Source organism: Vulpes lagopus, chromosome 3 (assembly GCF_018345385.1).
Source record: "Vulpes lagopus strain Blue_001 chromosome 3, ASM1834538v1, whole genome shotgun sequence".
In the NCBI taxonomy this organism is placed as follows: Eukaryota; Metazoa; Chordata; class Mammalia; order Carnivora; family Canidae; genus Vulpes; species Vulpes lagopus.
The window spans coordinates 68996069-69015520 of NC_054826.1; the positions used below are offsets into that span (position 1 = coordinate 68996069).

The window sequence follows — 19452 nt, forward strand, 5'->3', positions numbered from 1 at the left end:
CTGTGTGTACATGCCCCTGGGCATACGTACATCCTTTGTCAGTCCTCATGGTTGAAATGAATCATTGGGGTTAAATTCAGACTTGATGAAGCTGAGAATCAAAAATAGAGGCCAAGAGCTATGCTCATTTTTGTGGATCCATATCTGTTATCCTAAAGTTGATTCATTTCAACATAAAGCCATTGATGTGCTAGCATGGGACATTTTTATCACTGGGGTCTTGAATAGTACAATGAAGTTGACCTAAACTGCTTAAGCCAGAAAAGAATACAAGAACTCCTTTGCTCTTTCTTTGTGAGCTGCAGAGTCATTATTTCCACTAGCTTCATTGTGGACACAGGAGTCAGAGTTCCTGTAGGCTATTATACCTATGCCAAAATAAATTTTTCTGGAATATGCCTGCAGGAAGTGGATGGAATATTTCTTGAATTCATTTGATTTTTTTGTTAGATTCTTTTTTTAACTGCATACTATCTTGGAAGAAGATTTCACCATTATGTACTACAAAATAGTGGGGCAGGAGAGAAATGTGAATCTTTAAAGCAAATTTACTTACTTTGGAGAAAAATATTTTAAATGCTTCCTAGGGAATAAAAAACTGCTATTACCATTTTTTTCGGTCTCTAAAGTAAATTCTTCATAAATATTTGTTTATCCTAGCCTCCATACTGGGAAAGTTTCAATCAAGTATTTTGTTTATTTTACAGGTAAAGAAACAGACCTCAGAGTTATGGAAAAATCAGAATGTGTCTGAAATTCATCTGAGTTATTAAAATCCCCCTTGAATTCCTAGAAATCTACCAAGAATTCCTAGAAATAAAGAGCTCTCCTAATGCTATGAAGTATTTTATAGATTTTCTATCTTAACAGAAAGGTAACAAAGAGAGGAGGTTAGATTCAGAAACTTGATGCTAAAGATTGGAAAAAGTAAGTGAAAATCAGAACAGAAGATAAGGTGTCTCTGAAATGAAAATACTGAAAAAGTAAAATTTAATTTATCTACGTGTGTTAAAAAATGCAATTGCAGGCAAATATGCAAATGGTTTAATTTGAATTATTTTAGGGTTTTAACTCTCCTTAAACACAGTAAAACCATTATACTCTGTACACATACACATTTAATAATCCTTTGGTAGTGACTGCTATAGTCAATAAATACTAGCATATAGTTTGCTGAATTCTTGCATTGCTAATTGTGGGAAAATTACAAGAATCTGCTAGTTTGCAGATAACACTGAATCTGTGAGAAACATCAGGTTCTTTGGAATTTTGGAACATCGAGTAATTCAATCTTACCATACTATATGAAAGTAACATGTTTCTTATGGGTATTAAAACATCTCTTTTTTGAGGGGCACCTGGGTGGCTCAGTCAGTGGTTCAGGTCATGATTCCAGGGTCCTGGGATAGAGTCCAGCATTGGGCTTCCTGCTCAATGGGGAGTCTGCATCCCTCCCCCAATGCTCTTTTTAAAAAGATTTTATTTTTAAGTAATCTCTACACCCAACATGGGGCCCGAACTCACAACTCCATGATCAAGAGTTGCATGCTCTACCAACTGAACCAGCCAGGCATCCCAAAACATCTCTTGTTGTATCTCCATTAATTTCCAGTCTAAACTCGTCAAGCCTCTCCACCCTCATCTTTCCCATCTTTAAGTCTCATTTTTTAATATATCTCTGTTTTCAGCTAGGAGGCAGAATGAATTTTTATCTTAGAGTGTTAAAGAACATTCTGCAAGAAGTCTAGTGGATTTGCTGATATTTTAGGAAGATTAAAACCTAGTTATCTTTCTGTTGGTATTTAACCAACTTATAATTCATGTTGTAATTTATACAATTTGGATAAGAACAATTTTTAAAAATCATTTAAGTGTCAAATATATTCATACATTAAAAAATTGGTTAAATCATCATCAAAAAATCATCTTTAAACCTGGAAACTAGAACTGTTTTCTTTATATTAAAGAAAAAATACATTTATTTCAGCCTTAAAATATTTATTGTTAAATCATATTGAAATCTTTTAATTTTTCTTATTAGGGAAACATTTTCTGTCCACTCATGTTAAAATATTCTAGCAAATTAGTGTTTATAGGCCTCTACATTACAGCCATTCTCTTTATGCTTACTCTCAGCATTTACAGCACAATTCTCAGAGGATTGAAAAGTGTGTTCTTTCTCTATTTCTTGCAATTCTAAGGCTATTGCGTTTTGGAGTTTAAGGTGGCCATTATTTACATGTTAACAAAAGGCAGCCTGTTTATCATTCTATATTACCAAGTATGCTAACTAATAGAAATAAGAGGCAAACATATTTTCAACAAATATGCATTTTTTTTTGCACTGCACAGATTTTTAAAAACATAGTATTAGCAACTTTTTTAGCATAGTGATGACCACTGCATTGTCAAAGTTTAGAAGATGCTTGGCATTCTTCAAGCAATGTTTCAGCAATTAACTTTCTGAAATATTGATCCACATAAAACAAGAAAAGGCAATTAGTGGTAAAAAGGACTTCAACAAGCTTATTGTAATCTAAGTAACTGTTCGTCTTACTGGTAAGGCACATTGATTTTTCTACTAAACCATCAGCAGAGATACTTTGAGACCAGGTTACCCAAGGACCCTTGAAGGGACCTTGAATAAAGGTCATTAGAAATTTGCCTTTGAGTTTACAACCAACTTAAAAATGGCCCTTATACAGACAGACTTAGGCCAAGATCTCAGCTTGGAAGGTACTTTGGGAGTGTGTGGGGGAGGAAGAGGACAGAAGGAAGCTGTGATCAACAACAACAATTTGGATGTCTGATCCAGTTAGTTTTCTAGACCTCTCCCAACCTGATTTTTTTTTTTTTACTTTGTCAGCAATTCTGTCAATTAGAAGTTGATAGGAATTAAAAGGCAGCTGCTTTTAAAAATGCAGCCCCTCTGTGAAGTTAAAAGACTCTCTCAGGCATTCAGAATTTGTTCAGTTGGACTGCTTTCTTCTGACCATTGGGCCAAGATGCCTGGAACTGGAGTTAGGTCATTTTGGAGCATGAAGCATGCTGACAGGCTGAGATGGGATGTGTTACCACAGAGGGGGAGCACAGGGCATCTAGGGAGAAAAACACAGAATGGGGGATAGATGCAGAAAGGACCTTCGACACATGTTAGCTTTGACACATCATAGATACAAAAAAAGGAGGAAGTCGTCCCTCTTCTCTCATTGGCTAATTTGCCTGGATCCTGTTCTTGGGACCATAACCTAATCAGGCGTAATAAATAGTATAACTCAGTCATGAACTGAATGGACTTTACTGAGTCCACTTGGGAATCTAACATTGGGTGTTATGTGTGTAAAGAAATATATTCTGAGTTTTAAACAACCAATTTGTAAGCGAACATCTGGCAAGCAACCCATTTATCATTTGAAGATTATCCAAATTAACCTGTCTCTACAAAAGTCAGTTTTTGACTCCTCTGGGAGTTATTCTCCATGGTAAGTTTAATTCAGAGCTCTGGCTCTATCTACTGCTGGTCTCTCAGCCATTTAATTTCTCATTGGATGCTTACAAAAATTACAGGAGGAATAAAGAGAAAGATGCAGTGATACCAGTTCCACTATTTGGTAATTCTGATGAAAGACCTTCCTTTAGTGAAGGGTGCTATGTTTCAAAAAGGCAATTTCATTTAAATGGTGCATTTTCTTTCTCTATTTCCCCTTTGATCCCCATTTCCATGACTAATCAAGTTATGAAAAGCCCTTCAAGTTGTTTGGAGAGAAGAGTGCTTATGGAACCTGTATGGCTTTTAGGAACAAAGGGCCAGACAAATTACACCAACTTTCCCTCTTTCCCTGGTCCATTTTTGCAGATATTTGAGCTTCCTCTGGGGGCTTCACGGATGCTACATGTTGCACAAAATAGTAGAGTCTAAGAAGGCCAAAGCATGTGTTTATTTCTACTTTCTAGGCATGCTCTGCATGTGCCACAAGGGGGAAGTTATATTCTTCACCAGGGCCAAAACTACAGTTTTATGTCATCTGCATCCCTCCGGACTTTTCCGGGTGAGTGCTGAAATTATTCTTCTCAATCTTTGCTGCTCTTTGGAATCACCTGGGAAGCTTTAAAAAATACTGATGCTTATACCACAATTCAGGGTTTGATTTGGGGTTTGGGCCTGGGTATTGAGATTTTTTTTAAAGCTCCCCAGGAGATTCCGATATGCAGCCCAGGTTAAGAACCACTGCTCTAGACTCAATTCACTATATAGAAACATACTGACTTACATAACTGAATTTTAAAGTTCAGTTTAGGTCAATGAATATTTATTGAGCACCTACTCTGTATAAGGTACATAACAAACTTTTGACACAGTCCATACCAGCAGTAGCTAAAACCTAGTGTGGGCAAGACTGGCTAGTGCAAGGGGAGGGGGCAGGCAAGTATATAGAGGCTATGTTTTGTATAAAATACTACACAAGGTCATCTTCTTCCAGATTCAAGAAACTTGCTATAAGTTTTCAAAGAAAGTAGAACTGTATTTGGGTGGGGCCTGGGGGATCAGAAAATATTTTGCAGAGGCAGTGGCATTTCAGATGGATTGGAACAGATAAGATTGCCATAGGTGGAGGTTGGGGAGAGGACCTTCCAGGTAGAGCCAAAGAGAGTCATGTAGCTGGAAAGCAAGGGCCCGTGTTTGCTGCCATACTGGGTATATTTTCTGAGGAATGGGTTGAAAAGCTTTGGGATCATATTGGAACAGGCTTTGAATATCACAGGGCAGAAGAGCTGGTACCTGATTTGGCTCCAGGAAGTGAATAGGGGTTTGAAATTGGAGAATAATATGAGTGGGGCAGTACTTCAGGAAGAAAAAGCTGACATGGATCTGGGCTAGATTTGAGTGGGAGAAATGGCAGGAACTGAGGCTGAAAGGCCACTTAGAAGTCCTTTATTATGGTTGAAGTCAGAAATATTGAGGGAAATTAACAAAGTAATGCAAGTCTGTACTGGAGAACTACAGCAGGATGGAAAGAACAGGATGAATGTAAAAGAAGTAATTGAGTTAGAATTAAAGGGATCTGTTAATCGATTGGCTAGAGGAAGCAAAAAATGACTTGGTTGCTTTTTATTTGGATTGCTAGGAATGTGATAGTGTCATTAATAGAAATCATGAAGCGAGGCCGAAGAATGGTTTATGAAAGGGAAGATGATGAATCTGATTTTGGATATGTTGAGTCCAAATATATTCAGCAGAACCCAAATTTCTTATATAAGTATCCCTCATCATAATTGACTTCTAATGGAATTCTAAGAGCAAGGCACTGATTCATGTGCAACACAGTGGAGGATTCTGCTTCCTAGGAATCATATGGCACTATCTGGAGACTTTGGGTGGCCACAACCTGGGGATGGGCCACAATACTACTGGCATCTAGTTAGAGGCCAATGATGCTACCAAACATCCTACACTGCACAGGACGTCCCCTGCAATGAAGAATCATCCACCCCAAAATGTCAGTAATGCTAAGGTTCAGAAATCCTGCATTGACATAATCCAGTACCTGCACTTTCAGGAATTTTTAGGTTTCTTATATTTTAGGTTAGACAGCGCCATCTAGTGGCCAAATTTAATATTTATCCTAATTCTCTGCTGGACCCTGAAAGGCAGCAGATAAAAAGTATTCGGAAATTGAAGACATATAGAGGAGAAAAATATCCTTTCTTGGGAGGACTCTTTAGGGTTTACAGAAACAGATGTGATGGGGAGTTCAAGTGTAGACTGTGAAGGGACAAGTCTGCAGTTAGAAAGGTCTCTTTGGCTAGAAGATATTTCATAGTAGAAGCCAATGTGGAAACAGAACATTTTATAGGATGCATTCTGTCTGAAACATATATTATTTCATTACAGTTACCTGTATTTTTAGTATTGTTCCTGAATACATGAAAAAAGGAAACCAAATCTAATAGTTTCACTGCATAATTGACTGAAAACTTTACTTCTTAAGGATGTAACCTATGGCATTTTATCTCATTAAGAAATAAGGATTGAAAATACTAAGATGATTTTAGAGTCATAAAATATATCAGATGGAAAGTACTAGAAACTTCTATTTGATAAAGAATAGATTCCCGCCCTCCCAAAGCAGCACTCTTTATGCCTTACATCTTACCTCCCGTACTAGATTGTAAGCTCCCTGAGGTCAGGGACTGTGTCTTATTCATAAGTCTCTAGCATAGCATCTTATACAGAGTAGACACACAAATGATTCTTTTGAGTGAATGAATTTATTTTTTTTTGTACTGGAAATCCTTGCCTCGAAGTGAAGAAAATTTCAAGCCTTTCTAAACAATTACTCTATTTGTTCATTTGAGTAAGATGCCACCTGAGGGTGCCTGAGAACACCAGACACTTGGGCATAAGGATGGTAACAGACATCTCCAATTCATTTCACAAGTGGGTCTGGAGCACACTGTGCTGTGATGACCGTTCCCAGGGCAATTTTTGGCGCTGTACAAATTGCAGATTTCTCTAATATAAGATTCATTCATCCAACAAATATCTATTGAATGTCTATGTGGTGCTAAGCACTCATTTAGGCACTGGGGATAATTGCAGTGAACTTGTCTAAAAATCCTTAAGAGGCAGGTTTTGAATAGGTGGCTTAGAATAAAGATGCATATTCCCTTTTCCTTCCACTTTCCTGGTTAGCATGATATTTTCTATATAGAAAATGCAAACGAATGACCTCAAAAACAGTTCATACCTATTAAAGACCTCTCCTTCCACACCCACTGCTCTTCTAGGGCAAGTGAAAAACAACATTCTCCAATCACTTCCTCTCTTTGTTTGCATCTCTTCCTCCCTCACTGCCTCATACACTTCCAGACTTTTGGGGAGAGAGGAGTGACAAATGATGACAACTCTTATGTATTTTGCAAGGGCAACTGAAGCTAGTCGTTTTAAAAGTGACCCCACAGATTTCTTTTTGGTTGTTTACTAACAACCTTTTCATTCTAGAATTTAGGATGTATAAAGTCAGAAAGAAAAACCACTCACCATTATATCCAAAAGAAAATGGTGTAGACAGACTAATGGGGCCTTGTTTTGGCTATAGAACAAGTGCACTGTGCAATATTGAGTGTTTCAGTGATTTTTTTTTTTTTTGTAGCTCAAGCACATTTTGGCACCTTATAATATGGCTCAGTACACTCAGGATAAGTAAATCAAAAGTGCTTCTCCACATCTGTGAGTTGTATGGCATGATCTCTTAAGGCTAAGTAGAAGCGGATTAAATGAATCCATCAAAGTGACTGCTATGGATGTAATTGATGACAGGCAATGGAGACCTCCCCACCTTTTTCCTTTGCATTGTTTGGTGAGTTAGTGATACCTAAGGTCACTACTGTCTAACCCCTTTCAGCCCAAGCATATGGCCCCTCATTGCTCCTAGTAGGGCCTAAGTATCCCTAACATAGCAAGGGGCAGGGGAGCATGCTAGCTTTTTCCCAAAGCAGTGGATGACTTCATGACATCTTTGGTTCATCTGTATCATCTTCTCACATTTTTGTTGGAATCTTTAAAAGGCACAGCCCAAATCCTTCCCCCAGCTGAGACTGCAAGAGTCCACAGCCGACTTATTCAAAGCACTTCTTGCCAAGGGTCCAGCAGCATGAGAACTTACTCAAATCCAGTTGCTTGGAAACCACTGTGTCTGGCTTGTCCTCCTTCCCCCTCCACAGTCTGCCCCCGTACACAGCTGGCACCCAGACATTCCTAAAGTTCATCACTCTCCACTACACTCCGCGAAGAGCATGAAAACACCATTGAGCTTTCCATGGAGGAGAAGGCAGAGAAAATGTCAAGTCCTTTACTGGTGAGGGATCCGTAGCGACTGCCACTGGGCCGGACGGACATGGGTGGTGGGATCTGCTGGTGCCATTGAGCTGGGAAATGGACCAAATAATATGTTACGATCAAAGGAATGCAATCTAGTGGGTACAGTGCGGGGATGTTTTCTGTTCTCATTCCAATACTTGCTGTGAAATATATCTGGGTCTGAAATGTGTGATTTGCAAAAGAAGAATAAAATCTTTCCTTCTCTGCCAGGAATGGGCAAATTGCACTTGGTGATGTCTTATACTCCTAATTCCGAAACCCACAATCTGGGACTATAAAAGTGGCTGACTAGGGTGAATTGTCAAAATATCTCCTCTTAGGTCCCCTCACACTGACCTAGCATGGGGTCTCCCAGGGACAGCGTAGAAAGCTCTCAAGGGAAGGTACCTCAGAAAGTAGCGACAAGAAACCTGAGGTAATGGCAGTCAAAAGATGGGTCCAGACCTCTGAGAAGTACCTATCCCATACCCTAATCACTCATCAACCACTACCTACCCACCACCCTAATCAGATTTTAATGAATTATAGCAAGGAGACTGAAAAGTAACTTATGTGCAATCAACCGTGGTTCAGGGACATAAGAGCATGTGTTACAATTTCCATGTTCAGCAAGCATCGTCTAAAGGAGACCCTGTTTTTAGCAGAGGTGGTCCCTAGGCTTGAACACGGTCTGAATGAAATATCCATCCAAACTGCTTTGTCTTTGCTGTTGTGTCTGATTCAAAAATTGTCAAACAAGCTTCTGATTGTTTAGGTTTCCAGGGGCCCTGATGTGGAGAAGTGGGGAGCACCAGGTGGGGAACATGGATGCTCCAGATCCTAGAAAGCTATGGACCTATTTAGCATTCTGATTTTTAAACTGGACCTTTGTTGATTTCCTTATTCAGTTTTTTAGAGTCTAAATACCTCTGACTGAATTGATAAGATCAAATTTTGAAAGCTACGAAAGTGAGGACAAAACTTCTAGCAATTTCACTGAAGAGTAGGCACTCAGTAAGGCCACAGTGAATAGTCCAGTCTCTGCTCCATACCTTTTAACCTCATCTGTTAGAAGTCCTACTTTGGATGAGAGAGGGGACCCTACCTGCTATCCCTTAGACAGGCAGGAAGTGGTGGTGGTGGTGGTGGTGAGGGAGTAGGGGATTGATTTTAGCCTAATTCTTCCAACCCCCTTTTCCACTCCCAGGTCCCAACTGAGGAAATAGCACCCTATTGTTGGTGCTGCTCAATGGAGACAGGAGCCCGAGAGAGGTGAGCCCAGAAAAACCGAACTGGGAAGTGGAGGGCAGGATTGGGACAAGACTTATCAGTTTCAGGGCTTAATGGTACTGAGTTTCTTAGTTGGAGACCTATTTCCCTCTGTCATGGTGAAGTGGATGAAATGAATAAGGGACTTAGGTTAGGTTAAATATATCAATGGCCTCTCTCTCGCCCTCCCTCACCAGGGGAAAGAACATTAGAGTCAGCTTCCCTCACATTTGAATTTCTTTTCAAGTCCAAGGATAAGGGAAAAATCAGGAAGTTAATATATTTCCTCCAAATATTGGAGGAAAATAGCAGGCCAAGGTCCCTCCCGTAATGGTCCTAAAAAAGGGGTATACCTAGTATGCACTCATGAATAGCAGGGACCTCAGATTCTAGGCACAGTGACTCTTATTTGCTATTCTAGTTAATCATGTTGAACCAGTAATGAATAAGAAATTTATTAATTATTGCATTATTTTTTAAAAATAAAAAAATTTAAAGGAGAGGAAAAAAAAAAAAGAATCACCCTTTTGAATTAAGGAATATGTCTCCAAAAATACCAGTTAATGTCAAAAGTATAGAGGAGAGGAGTAGGGTACATAAATACATTAATAAAGATTAAGTTGTTAAATTCTTTTGAAAATTAGAAACATGGCTCAAAGGAAAGATTCAAAAACCTGGATTTGCATCCTGGCTTTAGACACTTAAACTTCGAGTCTCAATTTCCTCAACATTTAAATGACAACAATTGCAATACTTTTTTGGGAGGGCTAAAGGGTACCATTTTGTAAATTACAAGTCAGTATACAAACATCATTTGATATTTTTATTAGGACAGCTCTCTATTATAAGTCTGGTTGTGAGACTGGCACAATAAATATTTGTAGAGTGAATTAACAAATGAATGAGGACAGGAAATTCTGCTGGGGGCAGGTTTGGCTGGGAGGAATGACAGGCAGTGGAGAGGGAGTTCCAATGGGTGGGTGGCCCATGGTATTAAGAAGACAGCAAGAGATGTTGGATGATCAGAAGCACAAACACAGTTAAACTCTGATATAGCTGTAATTTCTAGTATTAAAAGACATTTTTTAAGAAGCTTAAGCTCATAGTAAAATGCAAAAGTGTACAAAAGCCCTGAGGTGATTAGGATGAAATGATTTTAAAAATCCATTGTTTAAGCACTAAATATAATCTAATCAATTCAATTATGGAAACATGCCTATCCTTAAAAAAAATGTTTTTAAAGCTGCCTATCACACACAGATGTTTCACTGAAGACATTACACCTACCGTATATATCCAACCTCGCAGTGCACGACACGATACCAGCTTCATTCTTGGCTGACAACGTGTACCATCCAGCGTCGGATTTCTTGGCTGGCTGAATGAGGAGGCAGACATAGCCTGTTGTATCCTGGTGCATACTGGAGGAAAAAGAGTACATATCCATTGTATCTGGGGGCAGAAAAGGCCTGGAGCAGTTCAGGGCTCAGGGAAATTCTTGGGGCAAATCCACCAGTGCAGTGTTTCCCTTCTCCCTGACCTTACTGGGAGGGATAGGGCAATCAGATTAAAGCAATTATCAGGGCACCTGGGTGGTTCAGTGGTTGAGTGTCTGCCCGCAGTGAGAGTGGACATTATTCTTATTCTTATTCTTAACCTTAGGGAAAAGCTTTCAGTTTTTCACCATTGATTATGGTGTCTGCTGTGGGTTTTTCATATATGGGCCCTTATTATGTCGAGAATTTTTATCGCGAATACAAGTTGTACTTTGTAAAATGCTTTTTCTGCATCTATTGAAATGATCATATGGTTTTGTTCTTTCTCTTGTTTATGTGATATATCACATTGAATGATTTATGATTATTGAACCACCCTTGCAACTCAGGAATAAATCCCACTTGATCACGGTGAATGATTTTTTTAATGTATTGTTGGATTTAGCTTGTCAATATTTTGTTGAGGGTTTTTGCATCTATGTTCATTAGAGATATTGGCCTGCAGTTTTTTCTTTTCTTCTTTCTTTCTTTCTTTCTTTCTTTCTTTCTTTCTTTCTTTCTTTCTTTCTTTCTTTCTTTCTTTCTTTCTTCCTTTTTCTTAAAAGGTCCATACTATCCAAAGCAATCTACAGATTTAGTGCAATCCCTATCAAAGTACCAATGGCATTTGTCACTGAACTAGAACAAATGATCCTAAAATTTGAATGGAACCACAGAAAACCCCAAATAGCTGAGGTAATCTTGAAAAGAAAAACAGAAATGGAGGTATCACAATCACAGATTTAAAGTTATACTACAAAGCTGTAGTAATCAAAACAGTATGATGCTGACACAAATATAGACCAATAGGTTAATGGAACAGAATAGAGTGCCCAGAAGTAAACCCACAATTGTATGGTAAATTAATCTTGACACAGGAGGCAAGAATATGCAATGGGGAAAAGACAGTCTCTTCAACAAATGGTGTTAGGAAGACTGGATAGCTACATGCAAAAGAATGAAACTGGACCACTTTCTAACACCATATGCAAAAATAAACTCAAAATGGATTAAGGACATAATATGAGACCTGAAACCATAAAAATCCTAGAAGAGAGCACAGACAGTAACTTCTCTGACATCAGCCATAGCAACATTTTTCTAGATACATCTCCTGAGGCAAAGAAAACAAAAGCAAAAATAAGCTATTGGGACTACATCAAAATAAAAAGCTTCTGAACAGCAAAGGAAACAATCAACAAAACTAAAAGACAGCCTACTGAGTGGGAGAAGATATTTGCATATGACATATCTGATAAAAGGTTAGTATCCAAAATATATAAAGAACTTAATACAACTCAACACACAAAAAGCCAAATAGTCCAATTTAATAATGAGCAGAGGACATGAGCAGACATTTCTCCAAGGAAGACATACAGATGGCTAACAGACACATGAAAAGAGGCTCAACATCACATCATCAGGGAAATGCAAATCAAAACCACAATAAGATATTTCACCTCACACTTGTCAGAATGGGTAAAACCAACACAAGAAACAATAAGCATTGGCAAGGGTATGGAGAAAAAAGAGCCCTAATGCACTTTTGGTGGGACTAAAAACTGGTATGGCCACTGTGGAAAACAGTATGGAGGCTCCTCAAAAAATTAAAAAACAGAATCACTGTATGATCCAGTTATTCCACTACTGACTGGGATTTTGTGCAAAGAAAGCAAAAATACTAATCTGACAGGATATATATACCCTCATGTTTATTGCAGCACTATTTACAATAGCCAAGATATGGAAGTAATCCATGTGTCCATAGGTTGATGAACGAATATAGAAGATGTGTGTGTGTGTGTGTGTGTGTGTGTGTGTGTAATATTACTCAGCCATAAAAGAATAAAATCTTACCATTTGCAACAACATGAATGGATCTAGAGGATATAATGCCAAATGAAATAAGTCAGCCAGAGAAAGACATATCATAATATTTCATTCATATGTGCAATTTAAGAAAAAACAAAGGAACAAAGGGAAAAAAGAGACAAACCAAAACACACACCAGACTCTTAATTGTAGAAAACAAACACATGGTCACCAGAGGGGAGATGAGTAGAGGGATGAGTGAAATAGGTGATAGGATAAATTTATCTTGAGCACTTAATAATGTATAGAATTGTTAAACCACTATATTGTACACCTGAAACTCATGTAACACTGAACGTTAACTATACTGAATTTAAAATAAAAACCCCTGCTAATTAATCCTCCCAAAATTTAAAGTTTTAAAACTTTAGGACATTCGGGGTGCCTAGGTGGCTCAGTCGGTTAAGCATCTGCCTCTGGTTCAGGTCATGATCCTGGGGTCCTGTGATTGAGCCCCGCATCAGGTTCCTTGCTCAGCAGAGAGCCTGCTTCTCCCACTGCCTGCTGCTCCCCCTGCTTGTGCGCGCTCTCTCTTTCTGAGAAGTAAATAAATAAAATATTTTAAAAGAACCCCAAACTTTGAGACATGGACTACCCTTCAGGAACAAAAAGGAATAAATTCTTGATATGCACAATAACACAGATGAAACTCAAATGCATCATGCTGAGTGAAAGATGCCAGATTTAAAAGACAGCAGACTTATTTGGGTGCCCAGCAAGCCCTACTGAGCTTGGAAGTCCCTTTGAACATGAGAGCAGACTATACCTGATTCTCTCTCGAGTGAAAGGGATGGTCTCGTTGTCCTTCTTCCAGTAGAACACGGGTGGCGGCATGCCTATCACTCGGCACTCCAGCCTCACCGGGTGGCCTTCAGGAACTCCACTGTTCTGCAGCTTCTCTAGGATCACAGGTGCTTTCTTCACCTCTTTGGCTGAATGAGAGAAGGGCCATCCTTGTTTGAATATTAAGTACCCTGGGGTTCATGCTTCAAACTCATTACAGCCCTGGAATTTAGCAGAGTGGGCGCCTACCCATTTTACCTCCTCTTCAGAACACTTCTCACAGCTCTAAGTGAAGATCATTGCCTTGACAAAAGCTCTGGAAGTGATTAAAAAAGGCATGAGAGAACCTCTTTGCATATTGTATGAGAGGGTAAGGGATCTGAGTTGCTCACAGGGGATGCGAATGGTGGGTGTGAAATTTAAGAAGTTTCTTTTATTCTCAGCAGTAATTTTTTTTAGTTTTGAAAAACAATAGATTTTATGTACTGAATATATGCTTTTTATTTTCTAGAGGAGTTTATTTTGTAGAAGGTATATTAATTTTCCCTCAACTTTTATTTTGAAGAAGTTTATAGCTACAGAAAAGAAATATACTACTTTTTCTTAAGTTTTATTTATTCAAATAATCGCTACACTCAAAGTGGGGCTCGAACTCACAACCCAGAGACCAAGAGTTGCATGCTCCTCTGAGTAAGTCAGTCAGGCGTCCCAGAAGTACATTACAGTGCAAATTATGCTTCCTAAGGACACTTTTTAATGAGAGGGGGCCAGAACTAGATAAGGCAAAGATACCTCATATATCAGGATTCCAGAGTCAATATTGGCAAAATAGTGGGGGAAAAGTAAAAGCTTGCAATCAATATATCCTTGTAGAATGAGCTTTTCCTACTCTGTTGGGTAAGAAAAAAATTAGTGAGAAAAAGAAAAGGATATATGGGGTAAGCAGCCACTAGTCTAGAGAGAGGATAGCATGCTGAACCCCACCTGGTTTCTGGTAAGGGCCAAACATGGGAGAAAGTTCAGCACTAGAATTCGTGTATTCTGAAATCTAATTCTGTCTGGACCCCTGCCTTGAGGGCTGGTATCAACCAAGTGATGATGACTTGTTGTCCTTATTTGTAGGCATGACAGTGTTTTGTTTATATAATCTTCTAAGGTAAAGGTTCGTTTGTGTAGTTATCAACTAACACTTGTTGAGCACCGTGCATGTTCCAGGCACTGAGTCAGACAACTGGAAATATACAGAAAGAGTCAAAATGTCTGACTTTAGAAGCTTACAGTCTCTTCAGGAAGGCAAAGTTTACATGGAAGGCAGTTACAGGAAGGTTGCAAGTACTCTAAAGAGTCCCTCCTTTTCTAAGTGCTATGGAAACAGAGGAGGATATGCCTCTGGGGTGACATTTGAATTAAGCCTTAGAGAGTAACTAGGAGGTTCCTAGGCAAAGAAGGGTATTCCAGGTAGAAGGATCAGTGAAGCAATGGCATAGATGCTTGGGGTAGGGGCAAGATGCTGGTATGTTCCAGGAGTGATGAACTGTGGGGCAAGGGACTTGAATTTATTGGTAGTCAATATACTAATTAATTGATTAACTATTACAATGACTCCAATTTTTTACATGTTGTATGCACAACAAACCACATTATGTGTTTACTGATATGTCTTTGAAAGCAATGTAGAAAATATGGTCCTTACTACAGCGAAGGAGAAACTGAGATTAAGCTTGGTTAAAGTTTAACTTGATTAAACTTGGGCAAAGGACTAAGGCATTGTGTCAGAGGCTGTGCATATTTGGGCAATAACTTTGAAGGGAGTTAGGGGTCCCAGCTGCAAACCTTACCTACTACAGTGAGCTCCAGACTAAAGGAATTCTGGCCGGTTTTGTTGGTAGCAACGCATGTATAGGTCCCTGCATCACGTTGAGTGAGCGGGTCAATGAGCAGAGAGTGGACTCCAGTCTCCCTGACCAACATCTTGTGGGAGGCGTCTGGTAGCACAGGTTGGCCATTGAGCAGCCACGTCAGTTCTGGGGGCGGTAAGCCACTCACCTAATAAACAACAGGACAGCTGAGGCAAATGACAGACCGATGACAGGCAGATTTATTTGGTGGTTGAATTCTTCATCCTCGTCTGGCACCAGAGATAGTGAGAAAAATCATGGGGTGGATAAGAACCTCTCCTCAGGGGCATTAGGACAAGAGGGGCTGGATGAATTGCCAAATTAATTTAAACTGTATAGGATTTTGACCCCAATTTGAGTGATGAATATATTCTAGATTAGCATAAATAAGAAATAAAAAACTAAATGAATAGATAAAAAAGGCCTGCGGAGTTAGTTTCACAGATGGTATATTGCTTACATTGTCGGTGTGGATGTCATCCCCCTTGGTGTCTGCAGACATTCTGCAGCTCTGTTGCCAGGATATTTGGATATATATTGTTTACATATATTGCTTACATGATAAGCAAGAGGCAGCCAAGGAAAGGGAAGACATTAAATTAGAATTCTCAAACTTTGCTGTGTGTTATAATCATGTGGGTTGCATTCGAAAATCTCAATGTTCACTTGCTATATTAAATCAGAATCTCTGGGGATGGGACCTGGAATGGGTATCATTTTGGGTGTAGGATGGAAGAAGTAACAATCAATCTCAAATATTATTTAGGCAGCCATTGGCAGAGTAAGAACCACCTAGAGAAGTGGACTCCACGGATGCTTAATCTCAAGCCTTTACTAATTAGCATCTAAAATTCCCATAGCATTCTGCATCTTTGTCTGGGATAGAAGAGGACTTAAATCTCTCTTCATACTGAGAGATATTCATGCTCCTCAACTGAACATAGTTTCTGATTGAAGAATTAGCATGTAGAATAGCTAAAGGTGGTGGATGTTGATTAGTCTGAGAAACCAACTCCCATTTTCATAAACTACCTTGGAGCCATCTTTTCATGACTAATTTTTTCAATCTATATATATATATATATATCATAGAAATTCACGTCAAGGATGCAAAAATCACACTGTTGGCTTTATAGTAATAAAGACTTTCCAGGGAATTATATCACTTTTTGGTTGTCTTTTACAGATGAAGAGTTAATTTGATACAATACCAATGTAATTTTATTAAGATATAGAAACTTAAAAATTCCATGAAATTCTTTTGACTGGTATTAAATGCTCTGAAAAAGCCTTGTGAGAAAAGAAGTGATCTTTCTCCCTTCTCCAGTCCCCCTTTCGCTAAACAAAACAAGACACAAAACGAATACAGACAAAAATAAGTCAAGAAAACAAATGCAAAATGTGAACAGAGCTGGAATCAAAGATAGGTATTAGAGTCTACCTTACAGTCCAACCGACAGAGGCGCCCCTCGTGAGCTACCATATCCCCAGGAGCCTGCAGGAAATGCGGTCGGAAAAAGCGTTCCTGTAGGGGCTCTTTGTCTCTTTCTTGTACTCTGGACCTTCCTCTATAAAAACAAGCATGTTCAGGCATTAAACATAGAAACCAATCTATAGGGGCCCTTGGGTGTCTCAGTGGTTGAGTGTCTGCCTTTGGTTCAGGGTGTGATCCCAGGGTCCTGTGATTAAGTCCCACATCGGGCTCCCCACAGGGAGCCTGCTTCTCCCTCTGCCTAGGTCTCTGTGTCTTTCATGAATAAGTAAATGAAATCTTTAAAAAACCTCCAATCTAAACAAAACAAAACAAAAAAACCTCCAATCTATAAACTTAAAACAGCAAGCATTTAGGCCTGGTTATAGAGTCCAGAGAACAGATATTTTTGGGGTGGGGTGGGGAAGGAGGTTGTAAACAAATAATAAAATAATAAATAATGGTGTGAAGCTTATGTAAAAAAGCAAAGTGGTAAGCATCTCATACACTGTAGGATTATCTTATGAGATCTGTAATAAACAGGCTTTAGCTTCTTTCTCTCTGAAGTCATTCTGGGTTAAGTAGCTCAGCTCCCCTTGCCTTGGCTTTGACCAGTTGTTCAAAAGTTTCAAAATAAACAAATAAATCAGTATTCAAGCTGAATCTCAAATGAGAGCCAAAAGACAAGTCCTGTTTATTACCCAGAACAAGGCAGCTGCAATCCCTGTGTCTCTGAGTAATAAAATTTAACCTGGTTATAAATTATGGCAAACCATTAAAGATGGTCATGAACTTAAACTGGTTAAGACTGACCAACAGTAACAGCTGTTCCTGAGGAAAAAAAATGAAGAAGAAGGTATAGTTGCAGCAGTGATGAAATACTGTATCTGAACCATGGGTCACTATTTTTGCTCCTTTGGTAAGTCAAATATAATTTATCCATGTCAGCAACTATGGAATGCTTTGCTAAGACTTCATGGCACCATAAGACTCAAGGGGAAGCCAGGCTCTTAATTCTTAACGGTTAGTAAAATCAGAGAGGAATAAAGCCAATTGCTATATTAAAGACAATTGTTATACTGGGGACAACAACAAAAATATTTGACCTATATACATATACCCATTAACAGTTTCTGTTGTATTATTTCTTAAAAGATTTTATTTATTCATGAGAAACACACCGAGAGAGGCAGAGACATAGGCAGAGGGAGAAGCAGGCTCCCACAGGGAGCCCGATATAGGACTTGATCCTGAGACTCCAGGATCACACCCTGAGCCAAAGGCAGAGGTGCTCAACTGCTGAGCCACTCAGGCGTCCCCAGTTTCTGTTTTATTAAAGAAAATATGGTAATTTAATTCAAAGACTCTGGTTTATATATTATCTGCACAGGTGCTACTGATGGTTACAAATTTTGAGCCATTAAGAGTATATGACAGACCACTGCATCTCAAATGTAATGTGCTTACAAATCACCTAGGGATTTTATTATAATGTACTTTATTTCTTTTCAAGATTTTATTTATTTATTCATGAGAATACACAGAAAGGAGTGAGAGAGGCAGAGACACAGGCAGAGGGAGAAGCAGGCTCCATGCAGCGAGCCCGACGTGGGACTCGATTCCCATGTCTCCAGGATCATGCCCTGGGCTGAAGGCGGCGCTGAACCGCTGAGCCACCCGAGCTGCCCTATAATGCACTTTCTGATTCAGTAGGCTGGGGTGGGGCTTGGGATTCCACATTTACAACAGGCTCCCAAGGAATGTTGATGCTACAGGTGCAGAACTGCACTTTATGTAACAATTTGTAGACCAATACTTTGATGTTTATTGTGGTGGGCAGATGTTTGGGAGGAGCTAGAGAAGGGAGATTCTTACTGTCTTTACCTGTGAGACTGACCAGCAGATGTTAGTCGACTGCGAATGGGCAAACTTTGGACCATCAAGTGGCCTGAACAGCTGATTCTCCCCTGAGAAACAAAAATAAGAGATTTCCACATTTTTTTTTCAATTTATATAATTTTTTTCTGGACTGGAACATTATGAACCTTTTGCTAACTATTCTGAGGACAAAAACTTGGGGGTGGGAATGAAAACAATAAAATATGACTCCTTAGATCACTGTTAATATTCCAGGGAGGAATTTAAAGAATATTATGGAGACTTTCATTTTGAGCTGAGAAATGAATAGAGCACAGATGTAAACAAATCTGAATTCTTGTGCACTTAACATTATCTGCAGCCACATGCAGAGACTGTGGCCAAGTCTTTTATACTTTTCTTAATAGAGATTATCCTCAAAACTAACATTTTTAATAAGAAGAATGGGTGAGAATAGAAATTATAGTTCTATAGTTTGTATTCTAATCGTGGTTAAAGATATTTATTCTGCCACCATGACTTTTAGGGGAATTTTAAGTCTTGATCTCATTCAGAAAAGGAAAGTGAAAGATTATGGCTTTCGCATTTACCAAAAAAAAAAAGACATTATGATTTTGAGGAATATTGACAAGTTTTTTTTGGAGTAATTTGCTTATTTTCTAAAGAACAAAACAAATAGACTCTTCAAGAGAGTGAATGAGTTGATAACCATATGATTTAGCCCAATACATATGGGATATAGTGAACAGAACTACAAATCTCCTTTGACAAAGGCTGAAGGGTTGAGTGACCCATCAATGGCTAACTGGTCTTTTAAGCTGTGATACTGTGCTCTAGTTACACACAATCACAATGCTTCTCATTCATTTTCCTCAGCAATCCTTA

The 19452-nt window shown here is 38.9% G+C and overlaps 1 protein-coding gene across 3 annotated transcripts in view; it reads right to left on the reverse strand.

Annotated features, from left to right (window-relative positions):
- Nucleotides 1-5099: 5099 nt before the first annotated feature.
- MYPN (myopalladin) overlaps nucleotides 5100-19452 on the reverse strand; it is a 100986-nt gene continuing 86633 nt past the window's right edge. For all 3 annotated transcript variants that reach the window (XM_041749452.1, XM_041749454.1, XM_041749451.1), the window contains 6 exons: nucleotides 18574-18656; nucleotides 16660-16786; nucleotides 15159-15366; nucleotides 13304-13469; nucleotides 10418-10551; nucleotides 5100-7929 (listed from right to left, as the gene is read on the reverse strand). In XM_041749452.1, the coding sequence (XP_041605386.1) occupies nucleotides 7760-7929; nucleotides 10418-10551; nucleotides 13304-13469; nucleotides 15159-15366; nucleotides 16660-16786; nucleotides 18574-18656 (888 nt within the window). In that variant the 3' untranslated portion in view covers nucleotides 5100-7759. The remainder of the gene's footprint in view (nucleotides 7930-10417; nucleotides 10552-13303; nucleotides 13470-15158; nucleotides 15367-16659; nucleotides 16787-18573; nucleotides 18657-19452) is intronic.